Source organism: Zea mays, chromosome 1 (assembly GCF_902167145.1).
Source record: "Zea mays cultivar B73 chromosome 1, Zm-B73-REFERENCE-NAM-5.0, whole genome shotgun sequence".
Classification (NCBI taxonomy): domain Eukaryota; kingdom Viridiplantae; phylum Streptophyta; class Magnoliopsida; order Poales; family Poaceae; genus Zea; species Zea mays.
The window spans coordinates 281043314-281061472 of record NC_050096.1 but is presented as its reverse complement, the minus strand read 5'-3'; the positions used below and the strand labels follow the sequence as shown (position 1 = coordinate 281061472).

General features: G+C 53.1%; 1 protein-coding gene across 1 annotated transcript; it reads right to left on the bottom strand.

The window, feature by feature from the left end:
* Positions 1 to 13563: 13563 nt before the first annotated feature.
* On the bottom strand, positions 13564 to 17178 carry LOC103643978 (BTB/POZ domain-containing protein At5g66560). Its single transcript, XM_008667153.4, has 4 exons — positions 16207 to 17178; positions 16006 to 16075; positions 14678 to 15928; positions 13564 to 14538 (listed from the first exon to the last, which is right to left on the bottom strand). Exons 1-4 carry the CDS (start codon positions 16248 to 16250, stop codon positions 14008 to 14010), a joined length of 1896 nt encoding a protein of 631 aa, XP_008665375.1. The 5' UTR covers positions 16251 to 17178; the 3' UTR covers positions 13564 to 14007.
* Between the last annotated feature and the right edge of the window lie 981 nt (positions 17179 to 18159).

Below are 18159 nucleotides of genomic sequence, written 5' to 3'. Positions count from 1 at the left end.
GCTTGTACAACCCTGAGTTTTTTTTGATCGGTTCTGTATATTATATAAGAGATGACTATAACTTAATCGATGCTTAACGCTAGAGATCCGAGGCCGCTATAATTTGTCAAGCAAGTAACGACCGTGCTGCAGCTGGGTGCGCTGCACCTCACCGGACATCTCTCGAGCCCGTGCCAGGCTTGCGGTCAGACGACCCCATTAGACTATCGCAAAGCAGCCGTATTTTGTCTCCTCGTGTTACGATTACATAAAAAAACTAGCTACGCCCCTAACCCAGCACGTCTGAACTGAAGCATTCAGAGAGGAAAGGTTCCCTCTGCTGGGCGCGCGCAGGCAGAATCTAAGCGCCAGCGCGTCGCTGCTCGCGGACGCCCCGACACCGGAGGGGGCAGCGCTGCCGCGCTCATGTGTGCCCCGACGACGGGTCGACGGTGAACCAGACCAGCGCAGCGCAGCTCGGTTGGTTGGGTTGGGTTTCGGTCGATGGGATTATAGGGGGGAAATCAAGCGAAGCCGCTGTCAGTCGGTCTCAACAGTCGTTGTCTGAAGCAGCTCTTGGATGCGATTGGAGTTGGAGGAGCTGCGACGCTCCGCCGGATCCGCAGGCCCTTCTGTGTGCCGCAAACAGTGGTGTGGTCACCATCTGAGTTCGTGACACCAGCAGCCCAGAGGAGTGTTTGAATAAGTCCTAAAGATAGAAGGTAGAAATCAGCCAACACAATTAGAGGAAGTGCTCACCGCATGACCCAGATTGTTGGGATGGCAGCAATCAGTCACGATCATGCCGTGATTGGCTCAGTTATTTGTATCCTTATATTACTGCATGTACTTAGTTTATAAAGCAATGAACACTCACCAGAAAAGCTATTGCTTGGCATCAACAAGACTCTCCTGTGTCCACTCGAGTGTGTGTGCGTTAATCATCCTAGAGGCCGGATTACTGACATTTGGTACCAGAGCCAAGTCCTCGACGTCGCTATGGCATCGCAGCCGCGTTCCAAGCAGCCGCTAATCGGTGATGGCTCCGGCGAGGAGAAAGTCCAGCCGTCGCGCTCGCCACCACGTCGTCGAGGTCGCTCACATAGCCGCCACTCGCGCAACCGGAACTCCGGGTCGCGCGTCATCGAGCGCATCGTCGAGCGACCGTCCGCGAACGTCGCGTGGCCGATGCTGACCCGGACCAACTATCCGGAATGGGCCCTGGTCATGGAGGTGAACTTCCAGACTCTCCGTGTCTGGGACGCCGTCCACCACGGCATCCCCGACAATCCCGACGAAGTCGAGTACCACGACGATCGCCAAGCGATGTCGGGCCTCTTGCGTTCGGTTCCATCCGAACTCTGGGGCACCCTCGCCACGAAGGACAGCGCGAAGCAGGCCTGGGACGCGGTCAGGACGCTACGGATCGGCGACGAGCGCACGCGTGATGCGACTGCGCAGCAGCTCCGCTGAAATTTTGCCAACCTCACCTTCAAGGAAGAGGAGTCCGTCACTGACTTCGGTGTCCGCATCACTGCGCTCGCCACCAATCTTCGCACCCTCGGCGACAACATCAGCGACATCGAGGTAGTCAAGAAGTTGTTGCAGGTGGTCCCCAAGAGCCTGAATCAGGCCGCCGTCTCCATCGAGATGTTCGTCGACCTGAACCAGGCGACGATCGAGGATGTAATCGGGCGTCTTCGCGTGTTCGAGGAGCGCGCCAAGCCCGCACAGATCACGGACACCATGGGACGCCTGATGTTGTGCGAGGAAGACTGGGAAGCCCGTCGCAAGGAACGCCGCGAGCAGGATAACTCCGGTGGCAGCACAAGCTCCTGCAACCGCGGCAAGCACCCAGATCGTGGACGCGGAAGGGGATCCACGCCGCGGAACGATCGAGACGGGAAGAATACGGCCACAGGAAGCGCCACCGGTTGGAAGTCGCCGCCGGGCACCCTCTGCCACAATTGCAGAAAGGGGGGCCATTGGGCCAAAGACTGTCGCGACAAGAAGAAAGTCGTAGCCCATGTCGCGGAGGCCCAGGAAGAAGAACCGGCCCTGATGTACCTCGCGGTGGAAACAGAGGAAATCGCGCCGGGGCCGCTGCCCGCGCCACCGGGGAAGGTCGCGGGGCCGTTGCCCGCGCGCGCCATGGCCGCCCCGCGGAGGGGAGCAGGCGTTTGCGCCGCCGGGCCGCGCCTCCAGGGCAGGACGCATGCGCCCTTGTATCCGTCGCCGCCTCGCTCGTGCTCCCTCTCCACGCCGGCATCGTCCACCTCATCCCCGCGGGCTCCGATCCATATCCACGAGCGCAAGGTTCTCCCCCATCTCAGCAGCGAGGAGGAGAAGGAGGTTGTGGCCCCTTGTCGGTGGGTGCTTGATACCGGCGCGACGAACCACATGACTGGATCGCGCCGCCTCTTCGTCGAGCTTGACACCGGCGTCACGGGAACTGTGAGGTTCGGGGACGGGTCGGTGGTCGACATCGAAGGGAAGGGCGCCGTCCTTTTTGCCCTCAAATCCGGCGAACACCGCCGGCTCGACGGGGTATACTACATTCCACGGCTCACGACCAATATTGTGAGTCTCGGGCAGATGGATGAGGAAGGTTTGAAGGTCGTCATCGAGGAGGGGGTCCTGCGTCTCTTCGATCTGCAGCGAAGATTGCTGGCTAAGGTGTATCGATCACCCAGCCGGCTCTACCTCCTCGACATGAACATCGCTGCCCCGGTATGCCTCACAGCGCGGGTCGGCGACGTGGCGTGGCGCTAGCATGAGCGTTACGGCCACTTGAACTTCCAGGCGCTACGCAAGCTCGAGCGCGAGGAGATGGTCCGTGGCCTCCCCTCCATCGATCGGGTCGATCAGGTGTGTGAAGACTGCATCCTGGCGAAGCAGAAACGCGCGCCATTTCCACAAGCCGCCAAGTACAGAGCTCAGGAGGAGCTTGAACTTGTCCACGGTGACCTATGTGGCCCGATCTCGCCGCCGACGCCCACCGGGAACGCCTACTTTCTGCTACTAGTTGACGACATGAGTCGATTCATGTGGCTCACCCTACTGCGCTCAAAGGCGGATGCCCCATCGGCGATCATGTCGTTCCAAGCTCGCGTCGAGCGCGAGTGCGGCAAGAAGCTGAAAGTGCTGTGCGCTGATAATGGCGGTGAGTTCACCTCAGTTCAATTTGGTGAACAATGTGCAGGTGAAGGGATTCAGCGCCATTTCTCGGCGCTGTACACACCACAGCAAAACGGCGTCGTCGAACGCCGGAACCAAATGGTCGTGTCGATGGCCAGGAGCATTCTTCGCGCCCGCGGGATGCCGGGTCACTTCTGGGGAGAGGCGGTTCACACTGCAGTGTTCCTGCTGAACCGGGCGCCCACAGCCGCGCTTAACGGAACGACCCCGTACCAGGCTTGGTACGGGAAGAAGCCGGCGGTGCACTTCCTGAAGGTGTTTGGGTGCGTGGCGTACATCAAGCACCCGTGTCCACACCTCAGCAAGTTGGAAGACCGGGGACAGAAGGTGGTCTTCATCGGCTATCAGGACGGATCGAAGGCTTATCGCTTCTACGACCCCGTCACCGAGCGCGTCCACGTTTCGCGCGACGCTGTCTTCAACGAGGGAGCGCGCTGGGACTGGGGAGGTGCCATAGACACCGTCGACATGCACCCCTTTACTGTCGCGGAGGAGTACGAGCTGCGGCACCAACAAGTTGAGGGATCGGCCCTAGAGCCTGTCTCTCCCGAAGCGCGCACGCCAGCACCGTTGGCGTTGTCACCGCGCTCTGCGTCGACCCCATCGACACCGGCGCCGCGCACAGTGTCTCCAACGGCACCCAGCACGTCGGCAACAGCATCCTCGCCCTCGACACCGCAGGCACCGCGGACTCAGATCAAGTTCGCGACGCCGCTCTCCACCGACCCTAGCTTCAACGCCGATGATGTGGGGGAGCTTCGATACCGGACGCTGGACAATATTCACAGCGTGGGTGCAGCGCCCGGGCTGGTCCACCATGATGACGAGGATGCTGAACTGCATGCTGTGAGCGTGGAGGAGCCCAGGACCTTGAAGGAGGCCGATGGTGACCCAAATTGGGTTGCCGCGATGGAGGAGGAGCTGGCGTCGATCCATGACAACAAGACATGGTCACTGGCCGAGCTTCCGCGTGGTCACCGCGCCATAGGCCTCAAATGAGTGTATAAAGTCAAGCATGACGAGAAAGGCAACATCGTCAAGTACAAGGCCCGCCTCGTCGCCAAGGGCTATGTGCAGCAGCCAGGCGTCGACTTCGATGAGGTCTTCGCGCCGATCGCATGACTGGAGTCCGTGCGTCTGCTCCTCGCCATCGCAGCGCACTACGGCTGGGGCGTCCATCACATGGACGTGAAGTCGGCTTTTTTGAATGGGGAGCTCCAAGAAGAAGTCTACGTCCAGCAACCCCCCGGCTTCATCGACGACAAGCACAAGAACAAGGTGCTGAAACTCCACAAGGCCCTCTACGGGCTCCGTCAGGCGCCACGCGCGTGGAACCAAAAGCTGGACGCCGAACTGCTGGCTCTCGGGTTCACGCGTTGCATGGATGAACACGGGATGTACACCCGCGGCAAGGAAGGAGGGCGCCTGATTGTGGGCGTCTACGTTGATGACTTGATCATCACTGGTGGAGATGTCGGCGCCGTCACAAATTTCAAGGTACAGATGCAAAGGATCTTCCGCATGAGTGATCTCGGGCTGCTCTCCTACTATCTTGGCCTTGAGGTCACCCAGGGGGCGCACGGGATCACGCTCCGCCAGAGCGCATATGCCACCAAGGTGCTGGAGAAGGCAGGCCTGGCCGGCTGCAACGCCAGCGCCACGCCCATGGAGCCAAAGCTGAAGCTGCTGAAGGAGAGCACGACGCCGAGCGTCGATGCCACTGAGTACCGCAGCCTAATTGGCAGTCTGCGGTACATGTGCAACTCCAGGCCGGATCTGGCGTACTCGGTGGGGTACCTCAGCCGGTTCATGGAGGCGTCGCGCCAGGAACATCTCGCTGCTGTCAAGAGAGTCCTCCGCCATGTGGCAGGGACGATAAACTGGGGGCTACACTACCACCCAGGCAAGAAAAATGGAAGTGCTCCTGAGCTGCAGGGGTACTCGGACAGCGATCTCGCAGGTGACGTCAATGACCGTAAGAGCACCAGCGGGCTTATCTTTTTCCTGGCAGGTGGCCCGGTTGCCTGGCAATCGACCAAACAAAAGGTGGTTGCCCTTTCTTCGTGCGAAGCGGAGTACATCGCGGCTGCTGCAGCGGCATGTGAGGCCGTCTGGCTATCGCGATTGCTGGCCGAGCTCATCGGAGGGCCAGTCCGCGCGCCGAAGCTGAAGGTGGACAACAAGTCTGCCATAGCATTGATGAAGAACCCTGTGCACCATGACCGGAGCAAACATATAGACGTAAAGTTCCATTTCATCCGGGAATGCTGTGACAGGAAGCTGATCGACGTCGAGTTTGTTGGCACCAAACTGCAGCTGAGCGATATTCTGACGAAGGCGCTCGATCGTACCAGGTTTCAGCCGTGGTCTGATCGGCATGAAAAGATTAGGCTAGAGTCTCTAGGACTTAGGAAGAGATTGTTTGAATAAGTCCTAAAGATAGAAGGTAGAAATCAGCCAGCACAATTAGAGGAAGTGCTCACGGCATGACCCAGATTGTTGGGATGGCAGCAATCAGTCACGATCATACCGTGATTGGCTCAGTTATTTGTATCCTTATATTAATGCATATACTTAGTTTATAAAGCAATGAACACTCACCAGAAAAGTCATCGCTTGGCAGCAACAAGACTCTTCTGTGTCCACTCGAGTGTGTGTGCGTTAATCGTCCTAGAGGCCGGATTACTGAAAGGAGCGTACGTGAGTGACCGTCCCCCCTCCGGCCAGCCTTGTCTGTCGTCGGAACAAAGTTTTTTTTTTCTCCATTGGTAGCTTAATCATCCTGCCGCATCTCGATCCACCATCCGAAACCACACGGCAGGTGCTCTTCATCATCTCGCCCGTACGTTCGGCGTTCCCCGTTCTTCTTCCCTGCACGAGGATAGGCTAATCAGAATCTCACAAAAGTGGTTGGTAGAGAGGCCCGCCCAACTGCCGCCGACACCAGATCCGCAACAGAACGGGGCCGGGGGCTCTAGGCGCAGCAGCCAAAATGCATTGCACTTGCACACTGGACGCCGCGCTCCTGTCCTGTCAGCCCTGCCTGCGTAGTGCGTAGATCCGAATCCTTTTAAGCTCTTTGTCCATGTAGGCCCCTCTTTTATCCTTGTTTTATACACTCCAATCCGTTCTCGAAAATACTATATAGTGTATACAAAAGGTGGAGAAAACATATCCTGTCCCTGCTTGGTTTTCATATACGGGTTTGTTGTACAACTGCATCGCTGAGAGCTTGTCTGTGCTGTGGATGGTCTACATGCGTTTTAGTCCGGGGTTGTGCGGCCTTTTTACAGTTCAAAGCTGGAACAACGAACAAACAGTTTTTTATTTGGGGAAAAATAATAATCTGAATTTCTTTAATTCAGCTTGACTAGATCAACAAACAGTCCACTCCCCGGTTGGTTCACCGGCCTTCTCATCTCTCAGCTCTAACAGTCCATGATCCGCAGAAAATACTTCTCACACAGTCCGGAGTTTGAGCGAGAGGAGGAGAAACAGACTAAAATGACATCTGCGACCATAATTAATTGTCAGCTGCGACCCCCACTTGCATTCTCACAGTCTTCAGGGCCTCCATCCGCAAGGCAAATGCATTGCACTCGCTCGCACATTGCCGCTACCTTCTGCCACCTCCGGCCGCCTGCCTTCATCGATCCTGAGGCTGGAGAGCATCTGTTGACACAAAGCCTGCAGTGCACGCGCGCGTACCGCACTGCCCTCTGTCTCCTGTCCGTGAGAGCACCCTACAGGAATCTTTCGCACACTCACTCACTCACTCTCTCTCTCTCTCTCTCTCTCTCTCTCTCTCTTACCCCGCCTTTACTTACAAAACGGGTTTGGTCAACCGCAGCATTGGGAGCTAGAGTTTGCTGGACGAATGGAATCGTGGCTTGCGAGGGCATGCACTGTCCCTGTCACCCAGCGAGACGGCGCCGAGAGCAGAGAGAGAGATCCTGATGGGATCCATCCATCCGCACAGTGCACTGAACATTGCCCAATGATCAGTCTGGTTGGTCTCCGATCTGATGGAGGATGCACTGAACGTCGGACGTCCCGCTTTAAAAACCCGACGACCCTACCTATATAATATATATCATGCGAACAGTATTTTTTTTTCCCTTTTTCACTCTCTCTTTACTTTCAAATGCACAAAATATTTGTATTCCATTCGCATTAAGCTAGCAGAGTTTTTTAAACAGCAGATATCACGTTCGAAAGGAGCGTCCTAAAAAAAGTCTGGAAAGAGTACCGTCTTCAAATTTCCCATGAGTCTATAAGGGCTGTGATGTGATCAGGTTTGAACCCCTCCCGGTTCTCGGAGCGGCAAAGTCGGAAATTTTTGCTGGAACTTCCGACAAGGTGTTCTCTTTCTCTTTTGTAGGGCGTAACTCTTCCATTCGGACTTCGAGTTGGACGTTGAGTATATGTTTTTGTTGACCATATCAATGAGAGGAACACAACAACAACAAAAATCTATTGTACATTTTTTTACAACTTTATAAAATGTGCAATTTTAGTTGAAATATTTAGTTGCCAATAGTTATAAGGTATTCTAGATTTTAGTATTTTTATATGCACTAGCACTGCTTGTGTGGGTGTTGGCCAATTAGTGTTTCAGGCTTCTAGCTACGGGAAGATCATGGATGTGAGAACTCAGATGCTGTTTTGTTAATTAACTTCAATCATGAATTTTGTAGATTACGTGGCTCTTTGTCGAGCCAACAAGTACTTAACTTCACACTTGAATGCTACAACTTTTAGCCAAATTCAAACTTGGCGAGATGGAGTTCAGTGTTGATGGCCAATGCCTCTCAGTAAAGTTATGTATGCTTTCCCTCAGTCAAAAAAGAATATAATTTAAAAAAATACAATCCAAGCATATTATCAACACCGTTTTAACTTTAACCAAGTATATCAATATATATAGTATTATTAAATCAAATAGGTCTTATTGAATCTATCATGCAATATATATATATTTTGTCTTATAAATATTAGCTTAAACTTTTTCTGGAACGAGTATTAGATCAAATTTCAGTTAATCTGGCTAGGAAGGGCAAGTTAAATTACATTTTTGCGAGAAAGTATGAACGAACATCTACAACCACGGCACCACGTTAAATGGGCAAAACGGAGGTTGATGACAAATAGACAACATCTGTTATTTGTGCCCAAATTAAGCGTACAAAATCACAATAATGTAAGTTCCAGAGTTGCTAAGATTATGCTAGGCCGATCGTGCGCACGTAGGATATAGTGGAAAACAGAAACTAGCAAAGTGGAACCATTTAGGCGCCCATGGCTTACGTTCCAACCACACTAAACCCAAATCATCTGCTTTGTTTATTCGCATTACCCTTTTCGTCAATGGTTTAGTTTATGTTTGACCACAAGGCACCGCAATGGATTAAGTAGCGCTGATTCAACTGCTCTCCGAGCATCTTTCTCCGAACCCATCGTCGTCTGAACAAAATCCAAGAAATCACAACCGATCACCGCTCCGTCGCACCTGCGATTCCTGAAATGCTCACCGGGCAGCTGCCCGCTCCCGCATTTGGCCACCACAGATAAGAAATGATACGACGATGCTCGCCAGGATCATCTTCTGCGTCGTCGTCGCCGCCGCCGTCCTCGCCGTCGTCCTCCTTGCCACCGTCTCCCCGCTGCCGCACCGGTCGGGCAGCCGCAAGGGCGCTGCAGGCCAGCGCACCTTCACGGTGTACATCCATCCCACGGCATCGACAGCCGTGCGGCAGGAGCAAGCCCAAGGGCGCCGGCAAGAAGCGAGCGCGCTGGTGTTCCACCACCGGATGACGGCGGGGCCGGAGAGCGCGTCGAGGGCCGTCGGCGCGGCCTCTGGGTTTCTGCTCCCGGCGGGCGAGCGGGGTAGTGCCGTGGCGTCGGTGTTCGACACGGTGCACCTGACGTTCGACGGCAGCGCCGGGCTGTCCGGCAGTCTCTGCGTCGAGGCGAGCAACGAGAAGGCGCGCCGGGCCGCGAGACGCCGGCACGGCGGGGAGGAGGAGGAGGTGCTGCGAGTGGTGGGCGGCACTGGCGCGTTCTCGTTCGCGCGAGGGCATGCCGTCCTGCGGGGGCAGTGGTCCCGCCCCGGCGCCACGGCGGCGGCGCTTCTTCTTGAGCTGAGCATTTTCTCTGCTGAGAGTGATCAGCTGATCGCCCATTAGAAAAGAAAAGAAAAGAATCGGAGCGATCAGTATGTCATAATAAACGATCCAGTTTTTGTCTTTTTTTTCATTTGTGATTTGAATTGGCAACGTGTTTTTTTTTAAAAATGTACATCCTTCGTTCCAAATTAATTATAAGATATTTTGAATTATCTACGTAAGTAACTTTTCACATGCACTTAGATATACAATATATCCAGATACATAGCAAAAGAAATCCATCTAGAAAAAGCCAAAACGTCCTTGAAATTACATTTGGCCCTTAGGTGATCTTTTGTGGATTGAATGACAACATAATTAAAAATCTAATAATTTAATGTTCAATATGAGATCGAATATATTTCATAAACATAAAGATTGCATATCACGAAGTGTATCAAATATTGAATGAGAAGAAAAACTTGATGGTATTCTACATGGTGTCTAAAGGAAGGCCAAAGTTGTGTGTTGTTGTATTTCATAAACATAATTAATCTAGTTCAAAGAAAACACATCAATACAAATAGAGTTGATGAAATGGCGTGTGTGTTGTGGGATACCATGGATTCATGCGAAGGAAATATATTTGGCAAATGACAAATAACACATTGAATTGATGAAAATGGATTGGTCTCATGTAGTGTTGGGAATTGAGCCGGCCCGGTCCGGTCCGAGCCTATCGTGCTTTGGGCCAAACGGTCTCGAGTCAAGAAGGCCCAATTTTTTGGGACATGTCGTGCCAGCCTAAAGAGTAGAAACAGGGGTCTAGCCCGGTTCTAAAGCACGTTGGGTCTTCGTTGGGCCGTGTCGGTCCAAGCCCGACCTATATATTCGAACCACATAAAATTTAAATATCACAACAACATAAAATCCATAGCTTACTAAATTAAAGATATTAAATGATGATAGCATCATTTGACCATATAAAGTCCAAACATTACAACAATGTAAAATCTATAGATTACTAAATTAAAGAAACTAAACAAAATGTGCTTCATTTGGCCGTGCCGGCCAAAGCCCAGCCCATGTTTGCGAGCCATGCCTGGGCTCGACGGGCCGGAATTTGAGGCTCGACCGAAGCCCGTCTTTGGGTCGTGCTAGCCCGACCCAGATATTGGGTCTGTTTGTTTCAACTTTTTTCAGCTTCTGGCAACCAGAAGCTGCTGCAGACTGTCAAACATTCAGCTTTTCAGCCCGCTTCTATGAGAACCGTTTTAGTCAAAACCGACCAAAATCAACGTGAATACAGAATCAGCCAAGTCGTTGGAATAATAGGAAACTGTCACTATCTATATCCTAAACCCTATGGACTATTTTATCTTCATCCACACATAATCTCCATGATACACAGATTTTCTTCGCAGCCAGAATCTCAAAAAAGCTATTCAGAAAAAAAAACGTTTATGACGAATACTGCTTTGGGGGCTCCTGTTTTTGGGCTGTGCTCGTGCTGACCCAAAAACCCAGCCCATATTTTGATTGGCTTGATTTGCATGAACAAGAAGAGTTCGATAGTGGATTGACTTTGATCAAGTATTCAATGACGAGTCAAGGTCGGATAGGTGATGATATGCGAAGCAAAGGTCAAATAATCAATGAGACAACTTATAATATAAGACTTTGTCCATATCGGTTTGCTTCTATGGACAAATATATGGAAAATTACTATACATTATTATTGATCAAGCTGGAAGAATGAAGGAGGAAAAATAGAGCGATGCCATTGTGGAGATAGATATTGAAATGAAGAGTAAGGGTGTCAAACCAAAATGAGAGGAGATAAGAAATATTGACGCAAACGCCGGCCGTTCCGTTCCAAAATGAAGAGTAAGACCGCTTCCCCCGTTCCGTTCCAAGGGCAAGCACGTGACGGAAAAACGCCGGCCGCTCGTTCGTTCGTTGGGCCCCGTCGTCTTCCATACGCACGGAACGACGGCCGGCCGACGGTTTCGTGCTCGCATCGGCCATCGATGCCGAATTGCCGATGCATGGTACCACGGCAGCTCCCTTTATGCTGCGCATGCATATATACCTGCACTAGTCCAGGCTCCACGGTTGGCAGGTCGTGTCAGTCCAGCGAAACGTCTCGGCGTTCGTCGTCTGGCGAGGCCACGTCGACGTCGGCCAGTCGTGACGCTCATGCGCTACAATTTCTTCCCGCTGTCGTCTGCTCGGCTTTGCCAGGACTCATGGAGGTAGTTTTTTCATGGGATCTACACCGGAATTCCCAGGCAACCTGGGCCTTGCTGCAGCCCAATTAAACTGTTCCAGAGATGGAGAAGGGGCCTGGAGGAGGCTCCACAGTTTCTGGACATCGTCAATTCGTCGTGTTCCAGGGGCTAGGGCCTTCCCTTCTCTTTTCTCGAGGAGCAAAATGGACCCCGGGTAACTGCAGTCTCAATTTCTCGATAGACACTCCTGGCCCTGGGTTATATTTACCGACTAAGGCCTTGTTCGGTTATTCCTAATACACATGGATTGGATGAGATTAGAAAAAATTAAGAAGAAGTTTGACTTAGTTTGGATTCAAACCCATCCAATCCCACTCAATCCACATGGATTGAGAGCTAACCGAACAAGCCCTAAGGGGGTGTTTGGTTGCTCCTGCTAAAGTTTAGTCCGGGTCACATCAAGCGTTTGACTTTTAAATAGGAGTATGAAATATAGACCCAACCAACTGGACTAGATTCGTCTCGTCTTTTAATCTTCGGCTGACAAATTAGTTTTATAATCCGACTACATTTAATACCCGGAACAGAGGTTCAAACATTCGATCGGACATGGGCTAAATTTTAGCGGGGTGTAACCAAACACCCCCATAATTCATTGCCGTCCAAGTACACGATTAAGGGCTAGTTTGCGAACCACATTTTCCAAACTAGCCCTAAAACAAGAATTTCTTTGAACAAACTATGCAGATTTTGTAAACTTAGATGATCTGACTCGGAAAGAAGTCTACTTAACTCTAAAGATCATTGGTGCTAACATGGTTTCAAAACTACTGAAAACCCATTAAAGAAGTCTACTGAAACTCTACTAAAAAAACGATCTGAATAATCACTGGTTCCGTGGCATGCTAACATGGTTTCAAAACTGCCTCAGGGTGTGTTTGGTTTGGCTTTTGGCTTTGGCTTTTACCCCCTAAAAGCCAAAAGCCAAACCAAAGGACTGGATCTAGGAAGCAGCTTTTTCTAAAAGCTGACTTTCTTGCAGTGCAAAACTGAAAGCACCTCTAGACCTGCTTTTAGCGGCTTTTGGATGGAAATGTGAAAATATATATGGAAAAACTTTTAGTGGTTTCCACCAAACACTTTTTAGCTTTTTAACAGCTCACAGCCCACAGCATCTTTTCTCACAGCTCATAGCCCACAACAGCTTTTTTTACAGCCACAGCCCAAACAAACAGACCCTTAGTTGAAGGAGAGGGAGAGATGTTAAGCCCTTTTCATTTCGCTCATATTGCCTACATGTTTTAACTGGACTTTACCGACCACTGGCGGACACAGGATCTGAACTTAGGGTAGTTAGGGATAATTTTTTTTGACATGTAATACCGTGTATAATTCTGTACCATATATATTATCAATTCGGTACATGAGCAGAAAACAACCAAAATGTCTCATAAAAAGTTTAATTCATCATATGAGCAGTAGTCGGGAGTCTAACTAGACTACCCATTGGGTCCGCCGCTGTTACCACTTACCAACAAATTAGTTTTCTTGGATAACTTACCGAGCCTTCCTTTTTTCTTGTTTTCGCTCGTAGACATCTCTACTTTTATTGCGTGTCCACGAGCCACGGTTTGGATCACGAGTATCGAGCAATGAGTGCTGGCCCAGCAGATGGTAGTGCAAGTATTCTGATTCTACAGAATCCACTTACATTTTTAAATTCTTTTCAAAACAATGGGCACGCAGGATCCAGAATCTTTCTCCCCCGCACGCTAGATTGCAGGGCAGTAGGGCACCACGATAAAAAAAGGCGAGCATAAAGTTTTCGACACGCGCAAAGCAAATGGAGGTGGGACTGCAGCCAAACTGTGGCGTGCATTTGGTTGGATTCGTGGATGTCAGATAGGCTCGAAAATGTATCGCCAAGTAGCAGATTGAGTGCCTACTTTCTGCTACATTTCAGGCTTTCTCCACCCAGGCGACAAAAGGCTATTCATGTCTCTCTTTCCTCTGCGAGAGAAGAGAAGAGAGAGGACACCAACCAGTGTGGATGGTGGGTATTATCTGAACTTTTATACATCAGAACCCACATTAGTACAGTAAAAAATCCAACCGGATATGCACGGCGCAATCGAGTAGTAGAAACAAGCTGAATGGAAACGGCTTGCTGGCGAGTTACAGACCGCCCTCCCTCCGGCACAGACAAGACAACTCACACGGATCCACGCCCATTTGGGGCGACACGACACGCACAACAAACGAACAAATGGCCATCACACCTCTCACGTCCACGAACGAGAGATGTAAAAACGTGCGAGACCTGAGAGGCTGGTGCTGAGACTTGGAGCGGTAAAAGATCTGGAACTTCTCAGCCATTCTCTTCCCGTGCTGATCTCTCTGGTCGTGTGTCACTGTGAATCGCGATCGCGTGAGAAATCCCATGTCTGGACCGAGAGCGCCGGACGGAGAGGACGGCCGCACTGCACGAGCGGTGGCTACGGGCTCATCCCCATCCTGGACGCCCTGGACGCCACCACGTTGCGCGCGTGCGAGTCGCACACCTGCGTGCTGAATTTGCACCCGTGCCGCGCCCTCCACCCGCCCGCCGCGGGCCTGGACCCGTCCGCGCTGCGGCCGCCGGGGGACCGGCTGCCGCTGCCGCTGCCGCCGCGCCCGTCGATCTTCTTGATGGCCCTGCGCATGCTGGAGCACTCGCGCTCCAGATCCTGCACCCGGCTCGCCATGCTGTCCATGTCCAGCCGCAGCACCTGGCTGTCCTGCGCCAGCGCCGTCGCGCCTCGCCACGCCGCAGCCTCGCGCGGAGCGGCGCCGGCGGAGGGCGCCAGGAGCGTGCCCGCGATGGCGCGCCGGAGCTGCAGCTGCTCGAAGAAGAGCACCTGCAGGACCGCCCGCAGCGGGAGCCGCTCGTTCTGCGCCGCGTGCGTGCACGCCTCCACCGTCAGCTTCCGGCAGTCCACCACGCCCACCACCCGGTCCCGCTCCTCCGCTGTCAGCCGCGGGTGCGCCTGCAAATTTTAGTAGCCAGTCGGTGGGTGGCCAAAAGAGACGGAGGTCTTTGGGCGTGAGCGTGACAGCTCGAAAGGAGACATATTTTCTTTGTCCTTTTAGCGTGGACGACATGTTCCGTGGTGATCTGGCACGTACCTTGAGGTAGATGTCGACGGCGCGGTAGACGCCATCGTCGTAGATACGGGCATGGTCGGGCAACGAAAGCGCGAGGTCGCAGAACTTGGCGGGCTTGAGGTTGGCGTCTGACGCGACCTCGGCGAGGTAATTGTCCACCAGCTTGCCCACCTGCACCATGACCACGGCGGACGGCCGCGCCACGGCCACCGCTTCCTCCTCCTCGATCGCGGCCGAAGACGACGCCTCCCCGCCGAGCTCCTCCTCCGCGAGGAAATACCTGACGATCCGCTGGACGCAGTCCACGTCGTAGAGCGTCTCCGCGGTGCCGGAGTAGCTCGGGATGAGCACGTCCTCCAGCGCGGCCTGCTGCAGCTGCGTGGCGGCCTTCCGCTCGAGCGCCGCGCGCGCGGCGTCCGACGCGCGCAAGATGTGCGCCGTCCGCAGCAGCGCGAAGAGGAACTTGGCGGTGACGACGCGCCCCGAGCACTTGTCCGCGGGGAGGCTGGCGACCACCGCCTCGAGGAGCTCCTTCTGCTCCACCTCGGAGGACACGGGCGCGGACGCGAGGCGGCGCCGCATGGACCTCGACAGCCCCGGGATGGTGCCCCTGGCGTAGGACACGAGGCAGCTCTCCCTGGCCTCCGCCCTGACGTCGCCGCGCGCGGCCATGGCCGCCATCACCCGCTTGTACATGCGCAGGCCGAGCACGGCCAGGTCGTCGAACCAGGACCGCGACGCGGACGACGAGCGCGCGGCGATGGCCTCCACGCAGCGGGACACAATGCCGAGGTCCTCGGCGAGCGGCAGCAGCTCCTCGCAGGACTTGAGCGCCTTGGTGGCGTCGCCGGGGTGCCGCAGCACGGCCTGGTCCAGGTACGCCTCCGCGCGCGCCGCGAGGTTGTCCTCGGCGTGGTCCTCCGTCATCTCCAGGTACTCGGCCGCGCACCGCAGCGGCGCGACGTTCCAGGGGGTGAGGTCCACGCGGACGCCGTAGCAGAACTTGGCGGCCGCCTCGAACGTGCCCGGCCCGCCCGGGAAGTCGGGGAACGCAATGCAGTACGGCTGCCCGTCGCCCTCCCCCTCCGTCCTAACCTGCTGCTGCTCAGGCTCGGCTTCTTCCTCCTCGATCTCTGTTTCCGCAGCACCGTCATCGTCTCCGTCACTGCTCCTCACCTGTCTCCTCCGCTGCCGCCGTCCCCGCGTCGGACGCTGGTCCTCCTGCTCGCTGAGCATGCGGTGGATCTTGAGGCTCTTGGACATGAGCGGGAACTGCGCGGGAAACGCCTCAGCGGAATTTCATCGAGCAAGACGCAGCCCCCGACGACTAGAGCAGCCCAAGAACTCACCTTGTGGAGGTGGAAGGTCATGTCGTGCACCTCGAAGACGACGTCGCTGGGCAGGCCCGTGGTGCAGAACCTGGCGCGAGATACGGAACGCATCGTCAACACGACGGACACGCGAGGGGAAAGCAACGGAATCCTGCATGGAATCGAAACACCGGCCGCAATTCAAATAGTACAGCCAGCGGCGCTCACTACTTAACTCACCATGCCTGGCCCCTCGACGAGCCGTGCCGGACCGACGACGACATGGCCGCTGCCCTGGCCGCTACGCTGAGTCAAGCCACGACTACGATCCGGAAGGAGGAGAGGAAGGATGGCATCTACAACATCAACTTCCCTCGCTCGCTCCGTCGCTCGTAGCCGTATGGATGTATGATTGGGTTGGGGCGGGCCGGTAGGTGTGGCAATTCAGGGCGCCTACCTGGCCAATTAAATTGGCATCAGAATCCCACTTCCCAGGCCAGTGTCAGCAGAAGAGGAAGTTATTGCTGTGGGGATAAACAAGGAAGGACAGGACAGCCGATGTATGGAAAGCTACGTCTCGTTGCTGCTGCTCGTGGTTTGGTTAAAAATCTTTCGGTCATCAACCGGCTGCCGGCTTGCCGCCGCTCATCTACTGCCGTTTTTCTTCTTCTTCTTCGTCTTTCGTGCGTGTTCTCTTGGCTGTGGCTGGGGACCGGCGCGGGCGCGGCGGTGGAGGGGTGGGCGATGAGGTGCGTGCGTGTGACCTAACCACTCCACGTCAAGCAAGCATGAGAGGGAACGCTTGGAAACTTGTTGGGCGGGCGGGTAGACCTCACCTACGCCTGCCTGCCTGCTTGCGTCGGTCTACGGCTATGGATTTGGACAGCCGGGAAAAGGGAATGAAATTATAGCAGCAAAAGGCGGTCTCTTTCTTGCGTCGACAGTCGACACCCAACAGCAAAACCTTTGTGAAAAAGATATGTGGATTGGATGCCCTCGGAAACAATTTCAGGCGGCGAACCGCGTAGTACGGCGCAGCCGAGAAATGAACAATCGATCTGCACTACTGCGCTCCATGTTTTGGTTTCAGTTCCCTACTAGTATACTTTTTTTTGTGTGTGTGTGTATGAATGTTGTTGGGTTGCCACTGCCGCCTGTCGAGTACTCTTAACTGTAAAGCAAACTGGTACTAATAATAATACAGTAATGTTTCGAGCAGTACGCGCTACGCCATGTACGTAGATTTGTTTTTTTTAACCAGAATTCTTGCTCCTTTTTTTTCCCTTTATTCTTTGGCGCTGCTTTTAGGTGTGCGCTTTGCCGCTGGCCATTTCGTTTTCGCACCGTTCCCTTTTCTCTCTCCCCTTTCCCGCGGTCGTTTTCCTTTTCCAGGCAGCCCGACGCGGCCGGCCACGAGCGACACGGGTGCGCCAGGATAAACAGAGCTAACGATTAAACGAACGACGACCACCAACTCACACTTACTGACAAATGACAATTCATATACTTGCACCCTGGTGCAGAGTGAAACCATTCCCTTTTCCCGCCGGCTAAATACTAACTGAGTAGCTGTGCAAGTGAATTTTCGCATCAGTTCATATAAATTTACTAAAAAAATTCGAATACATGTCCAAGTCGTACAGATCATGGCCCAGGAGAAGCCAGCCAGAGCTGGTTTGGTAAAAGGGAATGTGATCATATATATGAAAATATACATATAAATCTGTGAACAGTTTTGACAACTATAATGAAAATAAAAATTACTGAGCATATAAACTGGAATAAACATATGTGGAATCAAGTGTCATAAACTGGCGTAAGATTATTGAGCTGACATTACTGATCCGAATCAAGTGTCATAAATCAGCTTGCAAACTGACATAAATGTATGTGGAATTTATCATAAGCAATTAACAGATATGGATACATGTACATCTACTTAGCATACATGTATGTGCAAATATGCATAACACTGCTTTGTGTAATGCATAAACTAGTCAGACTGTGAAGCATGACTGTATGAAATCTGTGAACAGTTTCGACAACTATAATGAAAATAGAAATTACTGAGCTGACATGTTCAGATGGAGTCTGATCAAAGCATGGACGACTGTCGGGGAGATCTGTTTCTGCCGCTTGTTGGACGCCGCCAGTAGACTAACAATTATGGTATAAATGGATTAGAAGTTTAGT

Bases quoted from the DNA above. Each gene is read 5' to 3' on its own strand.
- LOC103643978 (XM_008667153.4), bottom strand. From the start codon at position 16,250: ATGTCGTCGTCGGTCCGGCACGGCTCGTCGAGGGGCCAGGCATG. The intron at 16,076-16,206 runs GTGAGTTAAGTA...ATCTCGCGCCAG, and splicing joins TCGTCGAGGGGCCAGGCATG to GTTCTGCACCACGGGCCTGC. The intron at 15,929-16,005 runs GTGAGTTCTTGG...TTTCCCGCGCAG, and splicing joins TGACCTTCCACCTCCACAAG to TTCCCGCTCATGTCCAAGAG.